This window comes from Eretmochelys imbricata, chromosome 3 (genome assembly GCF_965152235.1).
Source record: "Eretmochelys imbricata isolate rEreImb1 chromosome 3, rEreImb1.hap1, whole genome shotgun sequence".
Taxonomy (NCBI): domain Eukaryota; kingdom Metazoa; phylum Chordata; order Testudines; family Cheloniidae; genus Eretmochelys; species Eretmochelys imbricata.
In genome coordinates this window covers 113,537,437-113,560,965 of record NC_135574.1, presented here as the reverse complement: position 1 = coordinate 113,560,965, position 23,529 = coordinate 113,537,437, and the positions used below count along the sequence as shown (strand labels likewise).

The 23,529-nt window shown below is 42.4% G+C and overlaps 1 protein-coding gene and 1 long non-coding RNA gene across 2 annotated transcripts in view; one reads left to right on the top strand and one right to left on the bottom strand.

Annotated features, from left to right (window-relative positions):
• The window catches only part of PCMT1 (protein-L-isoaspartate (D-aspartate) O-methyltransferase), a 51,276-nt gene extending 35,018 nt beyond the window's left edge, over nucleotides 1-16,258 (bottom strand). Inside the window, exon 1 of the mRNA XM_077813205.1 lies at nucleotides 16,028-16,258. Within this exon, the coding sequence (XP_077669331.1) occupies nucleotides 16,028-16,256 (229 nt within the window). The 5' untranslated portion in view covers nucleotides 16,257-16,258. The remainder of the gene's footprint in view (nucleotides 1-16,027) is intronic.
• Nucleotides 6,490-8,754, top strand: LOC144262865 (uncharacterized). The gene is made up of 2 exons (XR_013345660.1): nucleotides 6,490-7,017; nucleotides 7,585-8,754. It is a non-coding gene; the product is annotated as an uncharacterized LOC144262865 (long non-coding RNA).
• Nucleotides 16,259-23,529: the final 7,271 nt, after the last annotated feature.

Here is a 23,529-nt window from a genome sequence, read left to right as displayed (position 1 = left end):
AAAATAAAACATCCAAATCTTGAGGGCAAACTGGTAGATAGATGACAGGGAAATAAATGCTGCATGAAAATATATTCAAAGTAACTCTCCTATTTAAAGATACCACACACAGGATTTCAGCTCCTGGAGAGTTAAGAGATGAGAATTAAAAAAGAGTTAAGAACACTAGTAGTGAAAACACTAGAGACAGAAAAAGATACTCTGATGTAAAATAGATTTGGATCTTTGGTGAACTAGTGAGATGCCAGGAGAGTCAAACAGGCACAAAGCAATTCAGATTTCAGAGTAGCAGCCGTGTTAGTCTGTATTTGCAAAAAGAAAAGGAGTACTTGTGGCACCTTAGAGACTAACCAATTTATCTGAGCATAAGCTTTCGTGAGCTACAGCTCACTTCATTGGATGCATTCAGTGGAAAATACAGTGGAGAGATTTATATACACAGAGAACACGAAACAATGGGTGTTACCATACACACTGTAAGGAGAGTGATCACTTAAGATGAGCTAATACCAGCAGGAGAGCGGGGGGAGAGAAAACCTTTTGTAGTGATAATCAAGGTGGGCCATTTCCAGCACTTGACAAGAACATGTGGGGGGGGGGAAGCAAACATGGGGGAAAAGTTTTACTTTGTGTAATGACCCATCCACTCCCAGTCTCTATTCAAGCCTAAGTTAATTGTATCCAGTTTGCAAATTAATTCGAATTCAGCAGTCTCTCGTTGGAGTCTGGTTTTTGAAGTTTTTTTGTTGAAGAATTGCCACTTTTAGGTCTCTAATCGAGTGACCAGAGAGACTGAAGTGTTCTCCGACTGGTTTTTGAATGTTATAATTCTTGACATCTGATTTGTGTCTATTTATTCTTTTACGTAGAGACTGTCCAGTTTGACCAATGTACATGACAGAGGGGCACTGCTGGCACATGATGGCATATATCACATTGGTGGATGTGCAGGTGAACGAGCCTCTGATAGTGTGGCTGATGTGATTAGGCCCTATGATGGTGTCCCCTGAATAGATACGTGGACACAATTGGCAACGGGCTTTGTTGCAAGGATAGGTTCCTGGATTAGTGGTTCTGTTGTGTGGTGTGTGGTTGCTGGTGAGTATTTGCTTCAGGTTGGGGGGCTGTCTGTAAGCAAGGACTGGCCTGTCTCCCGAGATCTGAGAGAGTGATGGGCTGTCCTTCAGGATAGGTTGTAAATCCTTGATGATGCGTTGGAGAGGTCTTAGTTGGGCCTGAAGGTGATGGCAAGTGGTGTTCTGTTATTTTCTTTGTTGGGCCTGTCCTGTAGTAGGTGACTTCTGGGAACTCTTCTGGCTCTGTCAATCTGTTTCTTCACTTCCGCAAGTGGGTACTGTAGTTCTAAGAATGCTTGATAGAGATCTTGTAAGTGTTTGCTCCAATCCCTCAGACAGAGACAAATGTAGCTGTATTGTACAGCTTGGCTGTAGAGAATGGATCGTGTGGTGTGATCTGGATGAAAGCTGGAGGCATGTAGGTAGGAATAGGGGTCAGTAGGTTTCCAGTATAGGGTAGTGTTTATGTGACCACCGCTTATTAGCACCGTAGTTCCAGGAAGTGGATCTCTTGCGTGGACTGGTCCAGGCTGAGGTTGATGGTGAGATGGAAATTGTTGCAATCATGGTGGAATTCCTCAAGGGCTTCTTTGCCATGAGTCCAGATGATGAAGATGTCATCAATGTAGCGCAAGAAGAGTAGGGGCATTAGGGGACGAGAGCTGAGGAAGCGTTGTTCTAAGTCAGCCATAAAAATGTTGGCATACTGTGGGGCCATGCGGGTACCCATAGCAGTGCCGCTGATTTGAAGGTATACATTGTCCCCAAATGTGAAATAGTTATGGGTAAGGACAAAGTCACAAAGTTCAGCCACCCGGTTTGCTGTGACATTATCGGGGATACTGTTCCTGACGGCTTGTAGTCCATTTTTGTGTGGAATGTTGGTGTAGAGGGCTTCTACATCCATATAGTGGCCAGGGTGGTGTTTTCAGGAAGATCACTGATGGACTGTAGTTTCCTCAGGAAGTCAGTGGTGTCTCGAAGATAGCTGGGAGTGCTGGTAGCGTAGGGCCTGAGGGGGGAGTCTACATAGCCAGACAATCCTGCTGTCAGGGTGTCAATGCCTAAGACGATGGGGCAGGATTTACAGGTTTATGGATCTTGGGTAGCAGATAGAATACCCCAGGTCGGGGTTCCAGGGGAGTGTCTGTGCGGATTTGTTCTTGTGCTTTTTCAGGGAGTTTGTTGAGCAACTGCTGTAATTTCTTTTGGTAACCCTCAGTGGGATCAGAGGGTAATGGCTTGCAGAAAGTGGTGTTGGAGAGCTGCTGAGCAGCCTCTTGTTCATATTCCAACCTATTCATGATGACGACAGCACCTCCTTTGTCAGCCTTTTTGATTATGATGTCAGAGTTGTTTCTGAGGCTGTGGATGGCATTGTGTTTTGCACAGCTGAGGCTGTGGGGCAAGTGATGCTGCTTTTCAAAAATTTCAGCCCGTGCATGTTGGTGGAAGCATTCTATGTAGAAGTCCAATCTGTTGTTTTGACCTTCAGGAGGAGTCCACCTAGAATCCTTCTTTTTATAGTGTTGGTAGGAAGGTCTCTGTGGATTAGTATGGTGTTCAGAGGTGTGTTGGAAATATTCTTTGAGTCGGAGACTATGAAAATAGGATTCTAGGTCACCACAGAACTGTATCGTGCTCGTGGGGGTGGAGGGGCAGAAGGAGAGGTAGCCTAGCAGAAGAATCTGTCTTAAGAGTATGGTTGGATAGATTAACTATATTGCTGAGTGGGTTAAGGGAACCACTGCTGTGGCCCCTTGTGGCATGTAGTAGTTTAGATAGTTTAGTGTCCTTTTTCTTTTGTAGGGAAGCAAAGTGTGTGTTGTAAATGGCTTGTCTAGTTTTTGTAAAGTACAGCCACGAGGAAGTTTGTGTGGAAGGGTGTTTTTTTTTTTTTTTTATGAGAGTATCCAGTTTTGAGAACTCATTCTTAATCGTTCCCTGTTTGCTGTAGAGGATGTTGATCAGGTGGTTCCGCAGTTTCTTTGAGAGCGTGTGGCACAAGCTGTCAGCATAGTCTGTGTGGTACGTAGATTGTAGTGGATTTTTTACCTTCAGTCTCTTTGGTATGATGTCCATCTGTTTGCATTTGCAGAGGAAGATGTCTGTCTGTATTTGTACGAGTTACACAGCCGCTATTCTGAAACCTGTCATTATGCAAGGCACTGAATTTAGCCGTATGGAGTGGAAAACTATCAACTTCATGAAAAAACTCGTACAGATACAGACTTTTTTTTAAAAAAATCAATTTTCCCCAAGGAGAGCAATAAAGTTTTCCAGACAAGTCTCTTCAATTTGTACTGAATCTAAGCTTTATTTCAAAAAAGTATCCTAGCTCTTACAGTTATGAAAAAAAAGACTTCTAACCAGAAGTATTCGCTAATGCAGTGCTGTCTTCCTCTGTCTGTGCAGACAGCTCCCATGTGTCTGTTGTTGTTCATAACTTTTTCAAACTGCAAGATGCAGAAAATTGATCAGAATATTGTTATTTTTAATTATGTACAGAATCCTGTGAGCAGCCACAAAACTGACAAGAATCAAGTCAGTTTCACTCTACTCCTACTTAGGAAAGCTGGAAGCAGAAGCAGAAGACATTGTAATTGCTCGCTGAGGAGGAACAACCAAAAGAAAGACTAGCTAGAGGGGTTTAGAAAGGTAGTAAAAATATCCTCAGAGCACCCAGAAAACCAAAGGAGAGTAATGTAGATATCCCCCAAATATGACAGCCAGGAGGCTGGCAGAGGGGCAAAGTAACAAAGACACACACAGCATCCTCATAAAAGCCAAAAGACAGGAAGTGGAGAAAAATGCTGCCTTGTAGCTGTAAGTGGGGTGCTTGGGAGCTTCAGTTTCAGACACCTCCTAAGCAAAGCCTGATACAACAGGGAAGGAAAAGGTTTGGCATCTCTTCCAGATCCCTAAACAGTTTCTACCTACTACCCCCTCTAGTTTTCATATAGATCTGTGATTAGTAATTTTTTCCCTCCAGCAATGGGTATCAAAACTGTTGCAACCCATGCCTCAATAAAAGCAAGTGAGATACTGATGGAATTAATTAGAAAATGTAAGTACAATAGAGAGAAATGAGGAGGCAGAAGAAAGAAATGGGAGATGAAAATATGTAGTGGAGCAGGGGAAGAGAGTATGCCAAACTGATCCCCAGGCTTCCTCATATGGAGTATCCCAAGAATGAAGCCTGCTAGTCTGGGTGAAAAACTGCCTGTGCTGCCACACACCCTCAAATCCATAATTCTGAAATGTATAGTATTTAGAGTGTTATGTATTGCATTTATTATTTTTTCTTTGAAAAGTGCAATTACTAAGGCTGGTTGAATAGCAGAAAAATTTTGACTATATACATGAATTAATCAAATATTTAATATATTATTAATTTAACTGGTATTTAGCAAATATTCACTAATTTATATTAAACCAACAAAAGAACTGGACAAATAAAACAGATTACTCAGATAAAGAAAAAAAAGTGAAGTGAAGCCAAGAAGAGGAAAGAAGATATAACAAGAGCACAAGATGCATTAGCAGCTTATTTGATTAATGTATTTAATGAATTTCACAGGTGATAAACAAGATATTAACCTTTTTTTTCTTCCTATTAGGCCATTCCAAGTAGTAAGTTAACACATTTTAAAAACGTGTAAGTAAGACGATGACGTGAAATGCAGAGCACAACTTTTTCATTCCATTAAATTGGAGGAGTGTAATCTGTTTGTGGCAGCACAAACATTTTTCACTCATGTTAGCAGGCTTAGTCCCTGGGCTAAATGTCAGGTAAAGAATTGGTCTTCATTTTAAGAAAAACCAATATGTGAAAACTGTACTAGAGAAGCAATTTAACGAGCAAACAAAGCATCTGAACTGATGATCAACAGTGAGAGCAGGAAACTGAACTGAACATCTATTTAAGGTGTTTTGCCGCAATATTATCCTGTATAGACCACTTGAAAGTATTAGAATATTTGACAATAATTCAAACAGGACTTTGATAAATTTAAGACCTGTATTATGGTTTACATAACATTGTTTATTTTTTCCCCCACACAAAAAGACAGTGAATTTACCCATTTGCCATCACTGGATGTATATTTTGGAGGATGTAGCTTGTCAAGGTTCCTCCCCCACTCTGAACTCTAGGGTACAGATGTGGGGACCTGCATGAAAAAACCTCCTAAGCTTATCTTTACCAGCTTAGGTCAAAAACTTCCCCAAGGTACAAAATATTCCCCCCGTTGTCCTTGGACTGGCCGCTACCACCACCAAACTAATACTGGTTACTGGGGAAGAGCTGTTTGGACGCGTCCTTCCCCCCAAAATACTTCCCAAAACCTTGCACCCCATTTCCTGGACAAGGTTTGGTAAAAAGCCTCACCAATTTGCCTAGGTGACTACAGACCCAGACCCTTGGATCTTAAGAACAATGAACAATCCTCCCAACACTTGCACCCCCCCTTTCCTGGGAAATGTTGGATAAAAAGCCTCACCAATTTGCATAGGTGACCACAGACCCAAACCCTTGGATCTGAGAACAATGAAAAAGCATTCAGTTTTTTACAAGAAGACTTTTAATAAAAAATAGAAGTAAATAGAAATAAAGAAATCCCCCCTGTAAAATCAGGATGGTAGATATCTTACAGGGTAATTAGATTAAAAAAACATAGAGAACCCCTCTAGGCAAAACCTTAAGTTACAAAAAAGATACACAGACAGAAATAGTTATTCTATTCAGCACAATTCTTTTCTCAGCCATTTAAAGAAATCATAATCTAACACATACCTAGCTAGATTACTTACTAAAAGTTCTAAGACTCCATTCCTGGTCTATCCCTGGCAAAAACCAGCATACAGACAGACACAGACCCTTTGTTTCTCTCCCTCCTCCCAGCTTTTGAAAGTATCTTGTCTCCTCATTGGTCATTTTGGTCAGGTGCCAGCGAGGTTACCTTTAGCTTCTTAACCCTTTACAGGTGAGAGGAGCTTTCCCCTGGCCAGGAGGGATTTCAAAGGGGTTTACCCTTCCCTTTATTTTTATGACACAGCTGTTTGGAGAAAAATTTTACTTTGGATTTCAATGAAAATTATTGAAGAACTCCTTACTAAGGGGAAAAACATGTTCATTTTAAATTGGCCTGATGTTACTTTAACTTGTCTTTCATCAATGGCCAGCGTGGATAAAAATCAAGGATTTAAAAAAAAAAATCGGATTTTTTTTATTTAAATAGGATTTTTTTGATAAACTGCTTTTTGAGGAAAAAAACCTAAAGATAGTTTTAATTAGGATACATTATAGCTCAAAAAAAATCTCATCGTGGAATAGGGATTATAAATTCTAATTCTATAGTATGAGACAATACACTCATGTAATGTTTAAGAAAAGTTTTGTAAATGAGTTCCAATAGTTCATGGATTAGGGACCCAGTCTTATGAGGTTCTAGGGGCTTCTGTGTAGATTATTTAGGTTAATCTGTCTATCTACCCAATGGGACTCAGTGCTCAGTCAAGAAGATACCATCAGAGATGCTTAGTTTTGCAGTTCTGGACAAGGAGAAGAAGTCTGGAGATAAATGTGAGAAGGGAGGGACAGGCAGTAGAAACAAAAGTGAAACTGTTTGAGGAGCATATTCCAGAAGTCTTGACGTCTTTCTGAGTGTAGCCTTCATTGATTTGAGATCTACCATACACTTCTCTCACTAGAAGGGAAAACCTATAATGGCAGCAGGCCATAAAATAGACTCAGTTTGGAAATATTTTAATGAAGTTCCTCTGCCTGTGGGTAAGACAGGCATACGTGCAAAATGCAAACAGTGCAACAAAATTCAAGGCTTGGCTGCCTGAATGAAACATCATGAGAAGTGTTCCTTCTCAGGAAGAAACTGCATTGAAGATGATGAAAGGAACATGTCTGAACATGCAGGATCTTCAGGTTGGTAAACTTTTTTATTTCATACTTCTTTCTGCCTGTCTTCCTTCTGGACTATTCCTGAATTCTCATGTTTGAGCAAAAAATATAGTTGTTACTCTATGGTACTATCATTTTAGATGCAGTTGTGATAAAAAATAAATAGCTGAAATAGGTAGATCTTCCTTTTACAATTTTACCTTTAAAGTAGTATTGAGTGTCAGTGAATGCAATGAGTAATACTACATGAGCAGTATGGTAATAATAATTAAATAACTGCATTGACTTGTTTTGTTTAGGAGAATCTATCCTCAGCATATAGGATTCTTAAGACTATCCACCTTCAAGATCACCATCATTTTCTATAGTTTCAGAGTTACCTGCCAATGACAGTATTTCAGTCACATCACATATGTCACATAGCCACAGTATATCACCCGTAGCAAAAATAAATAAATAAATACAAGATCTCCATCATCCAGAAACAACCATAGATACATTTGTGATAAGAATCGATGGAATACAAAAAGAGGTAATCGATGAAAAAATTGCCCGGTTTGTTTATGCAACAAACTCTCCTTTCCCTTTCAGAACCCACATGTCATTAACATGGTTCAGTCATTAAGACCAGGATACAGTCCACCCAACAGAGCAGATGTCGCAGGAAAATTGTTGGATAAAGTGTATGAAACAGAAATTGAGCAGTGTGCAAAGGGTCTAGAGGATGAAATTGTTAACCTGAGTCTTGATGGGTGGAGCAATGTCCACAATGATCCTGTTGTAAGTGTTTGTGTGACAACAAGAAGGGAATGTCTTCCCTAGAGAAACAATTGATACATCAGGAAATGCACACACAGCCAAAGATCTCAACATTGGGCTTAACAGAAATGTTGAACACATGCTGAGTACCCTGAAGCCTATTGCTGTAACCCTGAACAAAATGCAGGGAAATAGCTGTTTTATTACTCAGGCTGTTGAAATTTGGAAGGAACTGAGTGAGATCTTAAAAAGAGAAACATGCAATGACAGAGTTAAATTACAAACATTAAAAAAACAAATAGGACAAGCACTATCTCCAGCTTATTTTCTTGCAAATATTCTCAATACTTGGTACCAAGGTCAAACCTTAACTGCTGAAGAAGAGCAGTTGGCTATGACACAGACATCTAGCAATCATCCCTCCATATGCCAACTATAATAAACTTCAGAGCTAAGGGTGAACCATTCAAGAATTATATCTTTGCTGATGATGTTTTAAAGAAAGCCACACCAGTGAACTGGTGGAAGTCACTTAAGCACTTGGATTCAGAGACTGCTGAAGTGATAAACTCACTTTTAACAGCAGCAGCTTCTTCTGCCGGTGTAGAAAGAATATTCTCTTCCTTTGGACTAATTCATTCCAAATTGAGAAATCGTTTGGGACCTGAAAAAAAACAGGAAAGCTTGCTTTCCTTTTCCAGATTATGAACAAACAGGAAAATGAAGGTGAAAACTGAGTTAGCTGCAGAAGCCAGTATTTTAAGTTTCTCATGTTGACCTGGCTGACATAGTCTATTTTTTTTTTTTTTTACTTTCATTTAACTATTTTAGTTAAAAACAATTTTAACAAAAACAAACCTGATTTTAAAAAACTTGAATGTTTAACTAAATTCAAAAATTCATATGCTTCATTTGTTAAAATATTATACATTTGCTGTTGAAGAAAAAAAATCCAGAATACATAACGTTGTTGTTTTAGTTAAATAAAACAATTTAAATGTCTGTCTGGTGATCTTCTCCTCTTAATAGAGCATGGCAAGAAAATCCTCCAAATATTAATTATTAACCTGTTGAATTGGAGATAGTTCACTTCTCAGTGACTTCATAAATATCTGCTTCAATTACCTTTGGTAAATGAAATAACCAATCATTCATTTTCTGATATAGCTGTAAAACTAATCTGAAAAGTTTTCAAAATAAATCGCTTAAAAATGCATAGTGTGTACCTTCTAAATATGAAACCTACATCTATCTCTGAGTTGTGAAGAATATGTATTAAGGTTATAACAACCAACAAGAATGCACTTTTAATGTAGAAATCCATTATTAAATCGAGTCTTCCTGACTAGTGATTTAAATCAAATCCACCCTGTCAATGGCTGATAGAACCATTAATTTGGTGTTTGGAATTTTCACGAAGTTTTAAGATTAACACACCAGGTTCACACTGTTTTTATATACCCATTATCACGGGTAAGTCACCTGCCATGGAGGCATTTGCAAAATTATTTCCATTTATCAGATTATATTATGGATTAAAGTGGATCTACAGACTAACACAAAAAATAAGCATTATTTCATTGACTTGATCTGACTACAAAGACAGACATTCATTTCATTCTAGTTTACTGATAGTCTGAGCTAATAATTTTTACGTGAGGGAACCAACAAAGGGAAAAAACTGGGTTTATGTTAATTTAATTTATCTACAAATATAGTCAAAGATTTTTCACAAAAAAGAAGGGAGAATTCTCTTTGGTTTTACACACTATCTCTGCCCATCCTGGCTAATAGTCATTGATGGAACTATCCTCCATGAACGTATCTAATTCTTTTTTGAACCCTGTTATAGTCTTGGCCTTCAAAACATCCTCTGGCAAAAGAATTCTACAGGTTGACCATGCATTGTGTGAAGAAATCCTTCCTTTTGTTTGTTTTAAACCTGCTGCCTATTATTTTCATTTGGTGACTCTTTGTTCTTGTGTTATGAGGAGTAAATAATACTTATTTACTTTCTCCACAGCAGTCATGATTTTATAGACCTCTACCATATCCCCCCTTAGTCATCTCTTTTCCCAGCTGAAGAGTCCCAGTCTTATTAATCTCTCCTCATATGGAAACTGTTTTATACCCCTCACCATTTTTGTGGCCCTTTTCTGTACCTTTTTCAATTCTAATATATCTTTTTTGAGATGGGGCAACCAGATCTACATGCAGTATTCAAGATGTGGGCGTACCATGGATTTATATAGAGGCAATAAGATATTTTCTGTCTTATCTATCCCAGGGGTGGGCAAACTACGGTCTGCGGCCGCATCCAGCCCTGCAGACGTTTTAATCCAGTCCTCAAGCTCCCACCAGGGACCAGGGTTGGGGGTTTGCCCCGCTCCCCATGTGCTGTGGCTCCACGCAGCTCACGGAAGCAGCGGCATATCCCCCCTCCAGCTCCTACGCATAGGGTGTGACATTGCACCCCATAATGCTTTACATAAATATGCTTATGAGTGTAAATATGACAAAAGAGATTACCACAGAAGTCAGGAAATATGTTCAGAAATCTGCCAGCAACTAAGAAGATGGAAGGTTCTTTGCTGAAGAATCCCTACAATGATGAAATTGCTGCTCTCAAAAGACACTGAAATGATTTTAAGTGAGAAACAAAATCTTCAGATAAGTTATCTTTAGCTTACCTGAGAGCAGAACGACAATTATTTGTGAACAGCCTGCCTATGTTACGGGTAAAAGCATGGGCTGAAAAATCCACTCATTCAGGGAAAGCAGAAATCTCTCAAGTGTCATCAGCTACTCCAGAATCTGAGCTTTCATTTCAATTGTATATTTATTAAATTATGTTGATATCTCATAGGGTTATGAAGAAAACCTTCCAAATGTGAACCAGGAGGGAAAGTAACAAGCAAGCAAGCAAAGATATAGAGTTCAGTATTGGGCAGAACCCTGAACGCAGGGATGATGCAGCTTGATGAGAGATCAGATGGGAAGCTAGTGGTGGGGATCTGAGAATGTGTGGGGTGGGTTATGGCCTGAACAGCAAGCACAGCAGTGGCATAATGTGGCAAAGAGAAGCAAACAAGGAATATTATTTTTGCAGCAACATATTGTATTGCTTGGAGAGGACAGAAGAGGAAGAAAGTTGAAAAGGAAATTGCAATAACCTAGGTGAGACATGACTAGGGCAGGGACCAATTTTTAGCTGTGGAAATGGTGAAGAGGTGGCGAATTTTGGAAGTGTTGTATATTGTGAAGCAATATGATTTGGCAAGATCCTGGGTAGGAAAGACAGGAAGGAAATTAGGATGACCCCAACATTGTAAGCTTGAGCGATTGAGAGGATAGCGGACTTGTTAACAGACTGAGAAAAGTGGAAGAGAACTAGTTCAGAATCCTACAAGGAGCACTTCACCCAAGCAGCAATCAATGAACTATGAACTAATATGCAACTCCTCTCCCTTTTTCTAGGATCACTACACGCTTAATACACCAGCAAATGAAATGCTAGTCAGTCAAACTTTAACTAACTGTCTATTTCAAAAATATTTTCCGTTTACTATAACTTTTCAGTATATTACACTTACTGGGCTTAAGTTGTCCAGGACTGATCTCTGATCAAAGACGAAATTGCTTTCTGAAAATTTGGGGAAAGAATTTTCAGCTACTTTCAAGTGAGAAAAAACAAATTATTAAAAAAAAATTCTAAATGGTTAAAAAATGCATTTCTTAAGTTGGTTCTAGTATTGAAGCTGAGATTCAAACAATGGGGAAAAAACAGCTTTCAATGATAAATGCCTTTGAATGTTCCAGCAAAAATTATTCTAATTTAGTAGAGCTGAAATCAGTTTGTTCACAACCAGTATTTCTGTTGTTTGCTTTTAAAGAAAATATGAATAACATTTTAAGCAAAAGGTACAGCAAGCTGTCCATGTATCCATGGCACCGTAATAAGTTAGCTGGATAAAAATTTACAGAAGGTTTACAGTGCATAAGGCACTGGTCTCTACGAAAGTCTCTTGTTCAACTGGTGAGCATCTTTAGATGTACTGTTGTGCACTGAATATGAAAGAGGGTTCTGGGGCCCTCCCCATTTAGTCTGCACCTTCTAAAAGGTATGAAACCAGTGGTTATGTCTACAAACCAGCTGGGAAGCAGGATTTCCAGTGTGGGTAAACACATACATTAGCTCTGCTCTTGTGCCCTAAAAACAGTGCGGCTGAAGTGGCTCAGGCTAGCCACTCATGTATCATCCTGCCCGATCCCTTGTCTATATACTTGGGCAACTAGCTCAAGCCACCATGGCCACACTGCGTTTTTAGCAAAAACAATGAGGAGTCCTTGTGGCACCTTAGAGACCAACATTTATTTGGGCATAAGCTTTCGTGGGCTAGAACCCACTTCATCAGATGCATGGATTGGAAAATACAATAGCAGGTATATATATACACGCACATAGTACATGAAAAGATGGGAGTTGCCTTACCAATTGGGGGTCAGTCTAACAAGACAATTCAATTAACAGTAGAATACCAAGGGAGGAAAAATCATTTTTTTAGTGGTACTGAGGGTGGCCCATTTCAAACAGTTAACAAGAAGGTCTGAGTAACAGCAGGGGGAAATTAGTATGGTTAAATTAGGTTTTGTAATGACTCATCCACTCCCAGTCTTTATTCAGGCCTAATTTGATGGTGTCCAGTTTGCAAATTATTTCCCGTTCTGCAGTTTCACATTGGAGTCTGATTCTGAAGTTTTTTTGTTGAAGAACTGCCACTTGTAAGTCTGTTATTGAGTGACCACAGAGGTTGAAGTGTTCTCCTACTGGTTTTTGAACGTTGTAATTCCTGATGTCACATTTGTGTGCACTTATTCTTTTGCCTGGAGAGTGTCCGGTTTGGCCAATGTACGTGGCGGAGGGGCACTGCTGGCACATGATGGCATATATCGCATTGGTGCGCTAGCTCAAGCAGAGCTTGCACATGAATGTCTACCTTCACTAGAAATCCCACCTCCAAGCTACTATGAAGACATACCCAGCAAGACAGGCCTCAGAAAAAATTCTAGCCAGATTCAGTGTGCAAGCACATAAAGCAAAAACCCAAGGACTGATCTCCTACTATAAATGATTAATATCATTATGGGACAATGACAGTTCTATAGTTAAGGTCACAACTGAGCGAGCAAGCGCATAATTGAATAAAGTTATACTAACATGTCACGTTTTCTCATGCTAACAGCATGTTCTAACATTTAACTCTTTAAAAAATGATTTAAGAACCAACTCAGCTACTACACACTAGCCTGATAGAAAAATATTTTTCTTTTTATTTATCCTAGCATTATATACATGCATAAACCCACAAATTAACTCAACATCAAGTTTATTGGATCATTTGTGTTTTAAAAGGTACATCATTGTATTGATTACAAAGCTATAAAAATAGAAGAATAAAGTTTAAAAAAATACAATACACAGCTGAATTCCTTCACAAATATTAATTTTGAAGCAATGTCTAGAACCCTTTCTTGTGTAGCCTGCTTGCATTTTCCTTCACTGCAAATCAGAAAATACACCAAAGTTATTTCTATTAATAAAATGTGTATAATGGAATTAAACTGTATGTGACTCTGCAGATTTTTTTTAAAGTCTGTTTTATCTATGCTAGGTCAATACAATATTAAGACTTATTTTAATTGCTGTTTCCTATTTAGAATGTCTGACCTCAATCCTGAAGTTGGCTCCATTTAGATCTCTGCACAAGCACAGAGAACAATAAAGTCAATGGCACAGGTCTCATTGCATATAATAGCTTTGAATAAATCAACTCTATAATTCAGATTCTCTACAAAAATACTATTTATGTGGTGTTAAATAGATATCTTAATAAAAGCACTGAAAATAGAAGTACAGCTTAAATCTCTTTACAGCATATGTACTTTTATATTACTATTATTTCAACTTCTTCAAAGTCTAAGTTTCAAAATCCAATTTATTTTTTACACTGTTTGACATTTTTGCATTTCTCTCACCTTAGACAAAGCAAGGCAATGAAGTCCATTTCACCTTTAGGTTCTCAAAGCAGTAAACCCTGCAGGAGGATATGTTTTTGAACTGTTTTTAAGGCTTGAAAAATCCATGTCTACCTTTGAAATGCTTCCCAGACAAGCGAGGAGACTATCAGCGCTTGGAGAGCCAAAACTCATTTAAAAACATTTTTAGCATTTAGAATTGCAAAGATAACCTTCCAAATGATAACCAAACCTAGTGTTAGCTTACTGCATCAGCAGAAGAGACAGCGCCAGTGCCTCTATAACTCCTCATAGCCTTCCTAATGTAGCCAGTTTCACAGGCTTTATCCAGAGCTCAGTACTCAGTATGAAACTGAAAATAATCTCAGCACTATATTGCGCTGTATGCAGTACCGGTAAGGTATGAGTAGGTTTGGAAGGATTAGATTTTTATCAGTAAATGTCAGTGTGTGTATGGTGAAACTGACGTTTACTAATGGACAAAAAAATATTTCCAGCAATAATCATTGAAGTTTGCAAAGAAGGAAAGGAAGAGAAATGCTGCTTAACAACTTATTAGAGTTTGATTTAAGGATATTTACTTTAGATATTTTGACACATGACATTGCAAATTTGTGTTTTAATGTTATAAAGCTTTAACTTTTGAATCTCAACTTCTATCACCATTAAATAATTATTGCCTGACAACCCCCATCATTTCCCACAACTGTGAACGTTTACCTTGATGAAATTGAAACAGTGTTTAAAAATAAATGTATCCATCAAAATTATAAATAAAAATCAAATTCTGCCAAGCCTAACTATGAGCAATGACAAAGGTAAACACTAGAGAAAGGAAAAGGGCTCTGAAATAAAGGAACTAGGCGATATTACCAAAAACTACATTCTTCCCTCCCCATGAAACTGAGTGATTGAAAAACAACCACCCCTGCAGAAACCAGAATTGCAGAAGTAAAACAATGGAGGCAAACTACTAATGCAGTTTACAGAAAAACTGTCTTTCTTGGGGCCACCCCTCACCTCCCAATGTTTAGGGGACTCTGGGAGGGAAAAAATCCTTTCCCCTTCCAGGTGCTAGGAGAGGGCCACTACAAATGTATCAATCAAAGGCTAACATGAAAGACGATCGAACTTAAGCCTATCAGGAACTTAACTCCCTGCCTCCTCTCAATTTGGATCACACACACAAACCAGCCCGCCCTCGGGCTGCAGGTCATTAAAACAGAACCCAGCTGTGGGCATCAGTCCCAACCTTGCCGCACCCAACACAGGAGCAGTGCGAGTCCTGGGAAAAGTGGGAGGGAAACTGCACCTCAGATGGGCACGGGGAGGTGGGGTGACATCAACAGCCACATAGCACTTTCCAGAGGAGCCTATAACCTGGACGGCCCAGCGGCACCAGCTGAGCCCCGCGCTCCCCGAGGAGAAGGGGACTGGAATCCTACCAACGCGTTGCCCTACATTTCACTTGTGCATCGCGGCCACAACCGCGGCCACAACCACTCCCCCCCCCCCCGCCGCCTCCGCTTCTCTCCAACCCGGCCCGTGCCCCCGGGATTTAACCAAGGGCCACTAAGAGCCACGCGCCAGAGAGCGTCCAGCGACACCGATACAAAGGGACCGTGACACGGTGAAGTAACCGCCCCCCGCAATGGCCTCAGGCCGTTCAACGCTCCCAGCCAGCCTCTCCCCCGCTGTCACTCGGACCCAACGGCTCCCCGCGCTGGCAGCGCCTCCCGCCCCCCGCCGGGGCTGGGTCCGGAGCCACAGCCCACCCCGGCTGCCAGCACGGGGCAGAGCGGAGGAGACACGAGGCGGGCAGCACCGGCAGGCAGGGTGACAGCCGCCGCCGCCGCACGGCACGCCCCCACCCCTGGCGGCCGCAGCCTAGGCCGAGCCTGGAGTGGGAGAGGAGCCGCCGCTGCATCCCCAGGAGCCGCCACCGCCCTCAGGCTGGCTGCGCGGGAACCCACCCGCAAGGGCGGGGCGGTGCTGATACCCCGCAACACCCATACCCAGAGGCGGGGATGGCCCAGCGCCCTCCGCGGACAACCCACCCCCGGAGCCGGGTTCCTCCCCGGCGCTCCCCGCCCCCGGCCCGCTCAGTGACAGTTGGTCTCTCCCCAGCCGAGGACAGAATGTGACGTGCGTCTTGCCGATGGGCCGGTAACGGCCGGGGAATGGGGTTGGGGCTGTGCGCGCCGGGGCCCCTCCCTCGCCTGGCCGGCCCCAGACTCACTGCGCAGGTTGTGGATGAGCTCGGAGTGGCTGGAGCCTCCTGACTTCCAGGCCATCGCTAGACACACTCTGCGGAGGAGGTAGAGAGCCGCCTTCAGCGCCGCGACTGCGCAGAAAAGCTTGCCAAGGAACGACACAACCTCTAGCGCCGACTCAGGCACCGCCTCCTCCCCAGCCGCGCGCCCGCCGGGGGGAGGGGCCGCGCGCCCACCGCCCCGCGCGCCCGACATTCTCAACGGCCGCCAGCTAGATCTGCGCACGCGCGTCCATAGAAAGGCAGGGAAGAGCTGGGAGGGGTCGAATATCTTCGTTTGGGTGCTGGGGGGGACCGGGGGAAGTAGAAGTCGCAACGTTCTAGCTGCGTCACTGTAGCTGTTGCCCACATATAAAATATATCTGTAGGAGGGGATATGTGGGATCTCTGTGGGGAGAGGCTACATGCAGTCGGTTGGAGCTGTCAGAGGCAGTGAGAGCCACAAGCAGCATGCCGCTGCACAGCCACACCTCGGCAAAGGCTGGAGTGTTTGGGATTTTGGGGGTGTGTGGGAGGGTTGGTTCAGGTCCGTTTTAAAGAAAAGGGCAGATGTGAAGTTTGAACCTAAAGCCAGGCTTCCCCAGAGTGCTGTGGTCCCAGTTCTCGCCTGTCTCTCGTTATTAAACGTGGGGCACTTTAACAGCAAGGATGGAGTTCACAGGAGCTTTTTCTATGGCTTCCATCGTGGCAGTAGCTGAGTGACTAATATGGCGATTTCCTGCAATGTCCTTGAAAAACCTGGTTAAATTAAGTTTTAGTATCTTTGGAGTCCATTGTACTAAATACAAAAGTTATGTATGTTTGTAGGTCAGTATTGTATATACCATGCCTGGGGGGCAGATGTGAACTCTGGGAAGTGTTATGAACTTCAAAGGACTGCTGACAATGTGCCAAACAAGAATGGATTTAAGGGACATACAATGTTAAGTGGTTTTCCTGGGAATCTCTAGCAGGAGGTGAATGCAAATTCTTCACTTCCAGCCTTTTGAAGCTGCACCCTAAGGAGAGAACTATTATCTGCTGATTACCTGTTCCCTGACTGTGAGGGAAGGCCTACGCTATGGCAGGGATCCACGCTCTGAGGTCGATCCATCGGCAGTCGATTTACCGGGTCTACTAAAGACCTGCCAGATCGACAGTGGATCACTCTCCGGTCAACCACTGTACTCTACCCCGACAAGAAGAGTAAGGTGAGTCAACGGGAGATTTTCTCCCATCGACCCACCGTGGTGTAGACCCCATGGTAACTCGACCTAAGGTACGTCGACTCCAGCTACATTATTCACATAGCTAGAGTTGCATAGTGTAGGTCAACTTATCGCAGTAGTGTAGACATAGTGTAGACATAGCATTAATGTCAGAGAACTAAGCTGTATGAAGGTGTGACCAAAGTCCTAGTAGGGAACCAGCTATGGTCACTCAATTAGGGTGAACTGCAAAGAAGGAGGCAGACAATCCCCATAAAGATGGTGGATATTCCAATACTTAGATATACCAACCTAGAATAAAACAGCTTCTTTATTACCTTACTGGTTCCTCAGAAGTCCAAACAACACAGTTCCCTTAAAGTGGTCCAGCCTCAGGCCTCCATCCGGGTACCCATGTCAAATACGAAGAAATTTTCTGTAAATCTTATTTCATTATATAACACAAAAGATTCTGTCCCACAGGATTGGACACATTACCTCCCAGGTTAATGAATGTTTCAGATCTTACCCAAATACACGCTACAGCCAATTCTTATTACCTAAACTAAACTTTATTTTAAAACAAAAGAGAGAATAGTTAAAAGATCAATATACATACAGACATGAGTTGAATTCATTTAGATGCAGATTCATAGTAGAGATGGTGAGCTTTGTAGTTGCAAAGAGTTCTTTTAGAAATAGTTCATTGGTTATAGTCCAATGTCCAAATATCATATTCAGGGCATACTAGCATAACTTGGACCTCAGTCTTGTGACTCAAACTTCCCCTGATGAAGCCTAAGCAGATCTGAGATGACAGAATCGGGACCAAGGATCTTGTGTACAATTTCATGCCCTCTTTGACAAGTTGGGACTTCCTCCGGGAACAAAAGGCAATTAGGATGACTTTGAAGGAGGTCCATCACCCGTACTTAGCTATAGAATTAACATAAGGCAGTTTGCTTGTTCCGCCACCATTCACAGATTATTTGCTATACATTTCAAAGAGGGATGTATACAGAGATATCCCATGTTTACAATTAATTTCAATGTGAGGATGTTCTTTTGATCTCTGAATTATCGGAATACAGCATAGACAGGGACTGTTGATTATATTGTGGACCCTACTCATACATATGTAAATACTCAAAAACACAACCATTACCTTCCCACATATCTTTTGAGGGTTATGTATTTTGCAGGATGTTTAATCCTTCCTGGCCATGTATCACAGAAGGAGAGCCCAACCCATCCATGGGAGCACAGGCACCGGCTTCCTCCTTGCCCCAGGGGGTACTCAACCCCCATTCTGCCCCAGGTCCTGCGCCACTACACACCCTCCCCCAAGCCCTCACCCCCGCCTCTTCCTGCCCAGTTCTTCCCCCTCCCCCATGTGCGCCCCATCCCCGCTTCTCCTCCTCCCACCCAGCACCTCCTGCCTGCCTCCGAACAGCTGATTGTGGCAGGCAGGAGGTGCTGGGTGGGAGGAGGAAGAGTTGATCAGCATGGCAGCTGGAGGGGGAGGGGGAAGAGCTGACTGCAGGTGGGTGCTAAGCACCAACTAATTTTTTTTTTCCATGGCCTGGAGCACCCACGGAGTCAGTGCCTATGCATGGGAATGCTAGTTCTGAGCTGAGCCTGTTACGAACATGTAACCACAGAAATATCCCTTGGTGGGGTTTGAAGGACTGACACCAGAGCCCATGTTGGAGCTAGGGGTGATATCTGGTAAGTTTATTAGCATGCATGTAGGTTATTTTATTTTTATTAATATTGTCTCTGTAATGCTTGCTTAGAAAGACCTAGGTGGGAGCTTGTAACTGCTAGCAATTACAGCTGTTTGTAGCCTTGAGAGAGAAACAAATTGCAGACACGGGCCTGTTTAGGCATTCTGGCTTGCTTAAGCTATCACAGCATAGGCAGAGAACTGGCAGCCTGGAAAAAACATCAGTCAAAAGGGAGAGAGATGCAGGTCTCTACCCAAAACAGGTTACAGCTGAGGAGCCAGAAGCCTAGAGTGGGTGCCCTTGAGGGACCATGGAGGGGGAAATACAGGTGCCACTAAATTGTAACACTGAGCACCTCCTGTTCATGTATTTCTTCACAACACCCCTAAAAAGTTGTCCCTCACAAGAACTGCGGCACAGAGATTACATGACTTGCCTAAGGTCACAGAGGGTGTCACTAGCAGAAATGCAGAAGAAACCCAATTTCCTGAGCCTGACTTGTTTTATATACCTACTGGGTCTGATTCTTTTCCTCTGTCCAGTTTTATGCCCAAATAACTCAACTGACTTCAGTAGAGTTATTACTGACATGATTATGGAAATGCTCTTTGCAACTCCATAGTCAAGGTTAAGTTCCATTTTGCATTTAAAGCAGGATTCAACTTATTTGTGTTGTCTGAAAAATATATTATATCCTCCCTAAATGTACAGTGCTTACTTTTAGAGTATAGAAAGAATTTAAGTAATTTTATTAATTAACCCATAAGTTTAGATGGTTATTTGAAAAACTTAACATCTTTGTACATCTGCTCTTTGTCCCAAATGATCTTTACAATGAAATAACAGACACTTTAAATGTTCCATATTGTTAAAATTAACTGAAATATTTTGCATATGCTATTTTTGAAGAAATTCAGTCAGTATGACATCAGAGGTAATTCAATCAATCACCATCTATCCTCTATAGCTAATGTGCGTGCCACAATTCTACTGGTTGTAATGAGTGAGTGGTATGAGGAAGGTTAAATACGTGACAGATTCTCTCATTGACAGATCATTTGGTCTGCCTGTCACTGCCCTTTAAAGATTCTGTGGCTGCATGCTAGTTTGGACATCAGTACTTAAAAGGCTCCCTATGGCATTGCCGTCGCCCCCATCACACACTGAGTGGGGTGCATGGGGGATATCTTAAAGCATGTGTGCCCACCCCACTCACACACAAAATGGGCTTTAGGGAATAGGCTCTCCTCCTTCACATAACACAGTCCTCTAAACAAATAATTCAATTGCAAATTGTGTCAGAATAACCAGTATCCCTTATCAGTGGAAAGTTTAGTGTTTATTTATGAAAATTGTAATATTTTTAGAAATAAGGAAATTCTCAGAATATAGCATTAAGGCTGCCTTGTGGCGATACTACAAGGGGAAAAATATGTAAAAGAAAACAAACTCATATGTCAACAGAAATCAGTTGCATCTAATCTGGGACCTCAAATACCTTCATAACCATATGATTATTGCATGATGTCAGTACAGGGCAAAGTTAAAGTTGGTTGGGTGCCTAACAGCAGTTTTTTACTTTAACATGTTTGGATTTCTTCTTATAAACTTAACTCTGAATTTCCAGAGTTTATAATGCTTGTTTCTTGGATTATTACAATATTCCTGTGATTTTTTTTTCACTCTTATATTACTGATACATACTCCGAGCCTTAACTAGAATCATAGAATATCAGGGTTGGAAGGGACCTCAGGAGGTCATCTAGTCCAACCCCCTGCTCAAAAGCAGGACCCATACCCAATTAAATCATCCCAGCCAGGGCTTTGTCAAGCCTGACCTTAAAAACTTCTGAGGAAGGAGATTCCACCACCTCCCTAGGCAACGCATTCCAGTGTTTCACCACCCTCCTAGTGGAAAAGTTTTTCCTAATATCCAACCTAAACCTCCCCCACTGCAACTTGAGACCATTACTCCTTGTCCTGTCCTCTCCACCACTGAGAATAGTCTAGAACCATCCTCTCTGGAACTACCTCTCAGGTAGTTGAAAGCAGCTATCAAATCCTCCCTCATTCTTCTCTTCTGCAGACTAAACAATCCCAGTTCCCTCAGCCTCTCCTCACAAGTCATGAGTTCCAGACCCCAAATCATTTTTGTTGCCCTTCGCTGGACTCTCTCCAATTTATCCACATCCTTGTTGTAGTGTGGGGCCCAAAACTGGACACAGTACTCCAGATGAGGCCTCACCAATGTCGAATAGAGGGGGACGATCACGTCCCTCGATCTACTCGCTATGCCCCTACTTATACATCCCAAAATGCCATTGACCTTCTTGGCAACAAGGGCACACTGCTGGCTCATATCCAGCTTCTCGTCCACTGTCACCCCTAGGTCCTTTTCCACAGAACTGCTGCCTAGCCATTCGGTCCCTAGTCTGTAGCTGTGCATTGGGTTCTTCCGTCCTAAGTGCAGGACCCTGCACTTATCCTTATTGAACCTCATCAGACTTCTTTTGGCCCAATCCTCCAATTTGTCCAGGTCCCTCTGTATCCTATCCCTGCCCTCCAGCGTATCAACCACTCCTCCCAGTTTAGTATCGTCCGCAAATTTGCTGAGAGTGCAATCCACACCATCCTCCAGATCATTTATGAAGATATTGAACAAAACCGGCCCCAGGACCGACCCCTGGGGCACTCCACTTGACACCGGCTGCCAACTAGACATGGAGCCATTGATCACTACCCGTTGAGCCCGACAATCTAGCCAACTTTCTACCCACCTTATAGTGCATTCATCCAGCCCATACTTCCTTAACTTGCTGACAAGAATACTGTGGGAGACGGTGTCAAAAGCTTTGCTAAAGTCAAGATACAATACATCCACTGCTTTCCCTTCATCCACAGAACCAGTAATCTCATCATAGAAGGCGATTAGATTAGTCAGGCATGACCTTCCCTTGGTGAATCCATGCTGACTGTTCCTGATCACTTTCCTCTCATGTAAGTGCTTCAGGATTGATTCTTTGATGACCTGCTCCATGATTTTTCTGGGGACTGAAGTGAGGCTTACTGGCCTGTAGTTCCCAAGATCCTCCTTCTTCCCTTTTTTAAAGATTGGCACTACATTAGCCTTTTTCCAGTCATCCGGGACTTCCCCCGTTCGCCACGAGTTTTCAAAGATAATGGCCAATGGCTCTGCAATCACACCCGCCAGTTCCTTTAGCACTCTCGGATGCAACTCATCCGGCCCCATGGACTTGTGCACGTCCAGTTTTTCTAAATAGTCCCTAACCACCTCTTTCTCCACAGAGGGCTGGCCATCTATTCCCCATGTTGTGATGCCCAGCACAGCAGTCTGGGAGCTGACCTTGTTCGTGAAGACAGAGGCAAAAAAAGCATTGAGTACATTAGCTTTTTCCACATCCTCCGTCACTAGGTTGCCTCCCTCATTCATTAAGGGGCCCACACTTTCCTTGGCTTTCTTCTTGTTGCCAACATACCTGAAGAAACCCTTCTTGTTACTCTTAACATCTCTCGCTAGCTGCAGCTCCAGGTGCGATTTGGCCCTCCTAATTTCATTCCTACATGCCCGAGCAATATTTTTATACTCTTCCCTGGTCATATGTCCAACCTTCCACTTCTTGTAAGCTTCTTTTTTATGCTTAAGATCTGCTAGGATTTCACCATTAAGCCAAGCTGGTCGCCTGCCATACTTACTATTCTTTCGACACATCGGGATGGTTTGTCCCTGTAACCTCAACAGGGATTCCTTGAAATACAGCCAGCTCTCCTGGACTCCTTTCCCCTTCATGTTAGTCCCCCAGGGGATCCTACCCATCCGTTCCCTGAGGGAGTCGAAGTCTGCTTTCCTGAAGTCCAGGGTCCGTATCCTGCTGCTTACCTTTCTTCCCTGTGTCAGGATCCTGAACTCAACCAACTCATGGTCACTGCCTCCCAGATTCCTATCCACTTTTGCTTCCCCTACTAATTCTTCCCGGTTTGTGAGCAGCAGGTCAAGAAAAGCTCCCCCCCCAGTTGGCTCCTCTAGCACTTGCACCAGGAAATTGTCCCCTACGCTTTCCAAAAACTTCCTGGATTGTCTATGCACCGCTGTAGTGCTCACCCAGCAGATATCAGGAAAATTAAAGTCACCCATGAGAACCAGGCATGCGATCTACTAGCTTCCGCACCTTAATGTACTTTTTGTCTGAGAATTTATACCGGTATGCACTGGATTAAGGTCTACACCCCTTGTTCCAAGGAGTTTACAATCATAGGCCCCGTCTACACTGGCAAGTTTCTGTACAGTAAAGCAGCTTTCTGCGCTGTAACTCCCGAGGTGTACACATTGCCAAGCCACTTAGTGCACAAAAACTGCACAGTTGTAGCGCTCTTAAAAAAAAAAAAACAAAAAACACCCCAATGAGAGGTGTAGAGCTTTCTGCACCGGGGCTACAGCGTTGCCATGCCAGTGTAGACACCGTGGTGATTACAGTGCTGTGATTGGCCTTAGGGAGGTGTCACACAATGCCTGTTCTTGCCTCTCTGGTCATCGGTT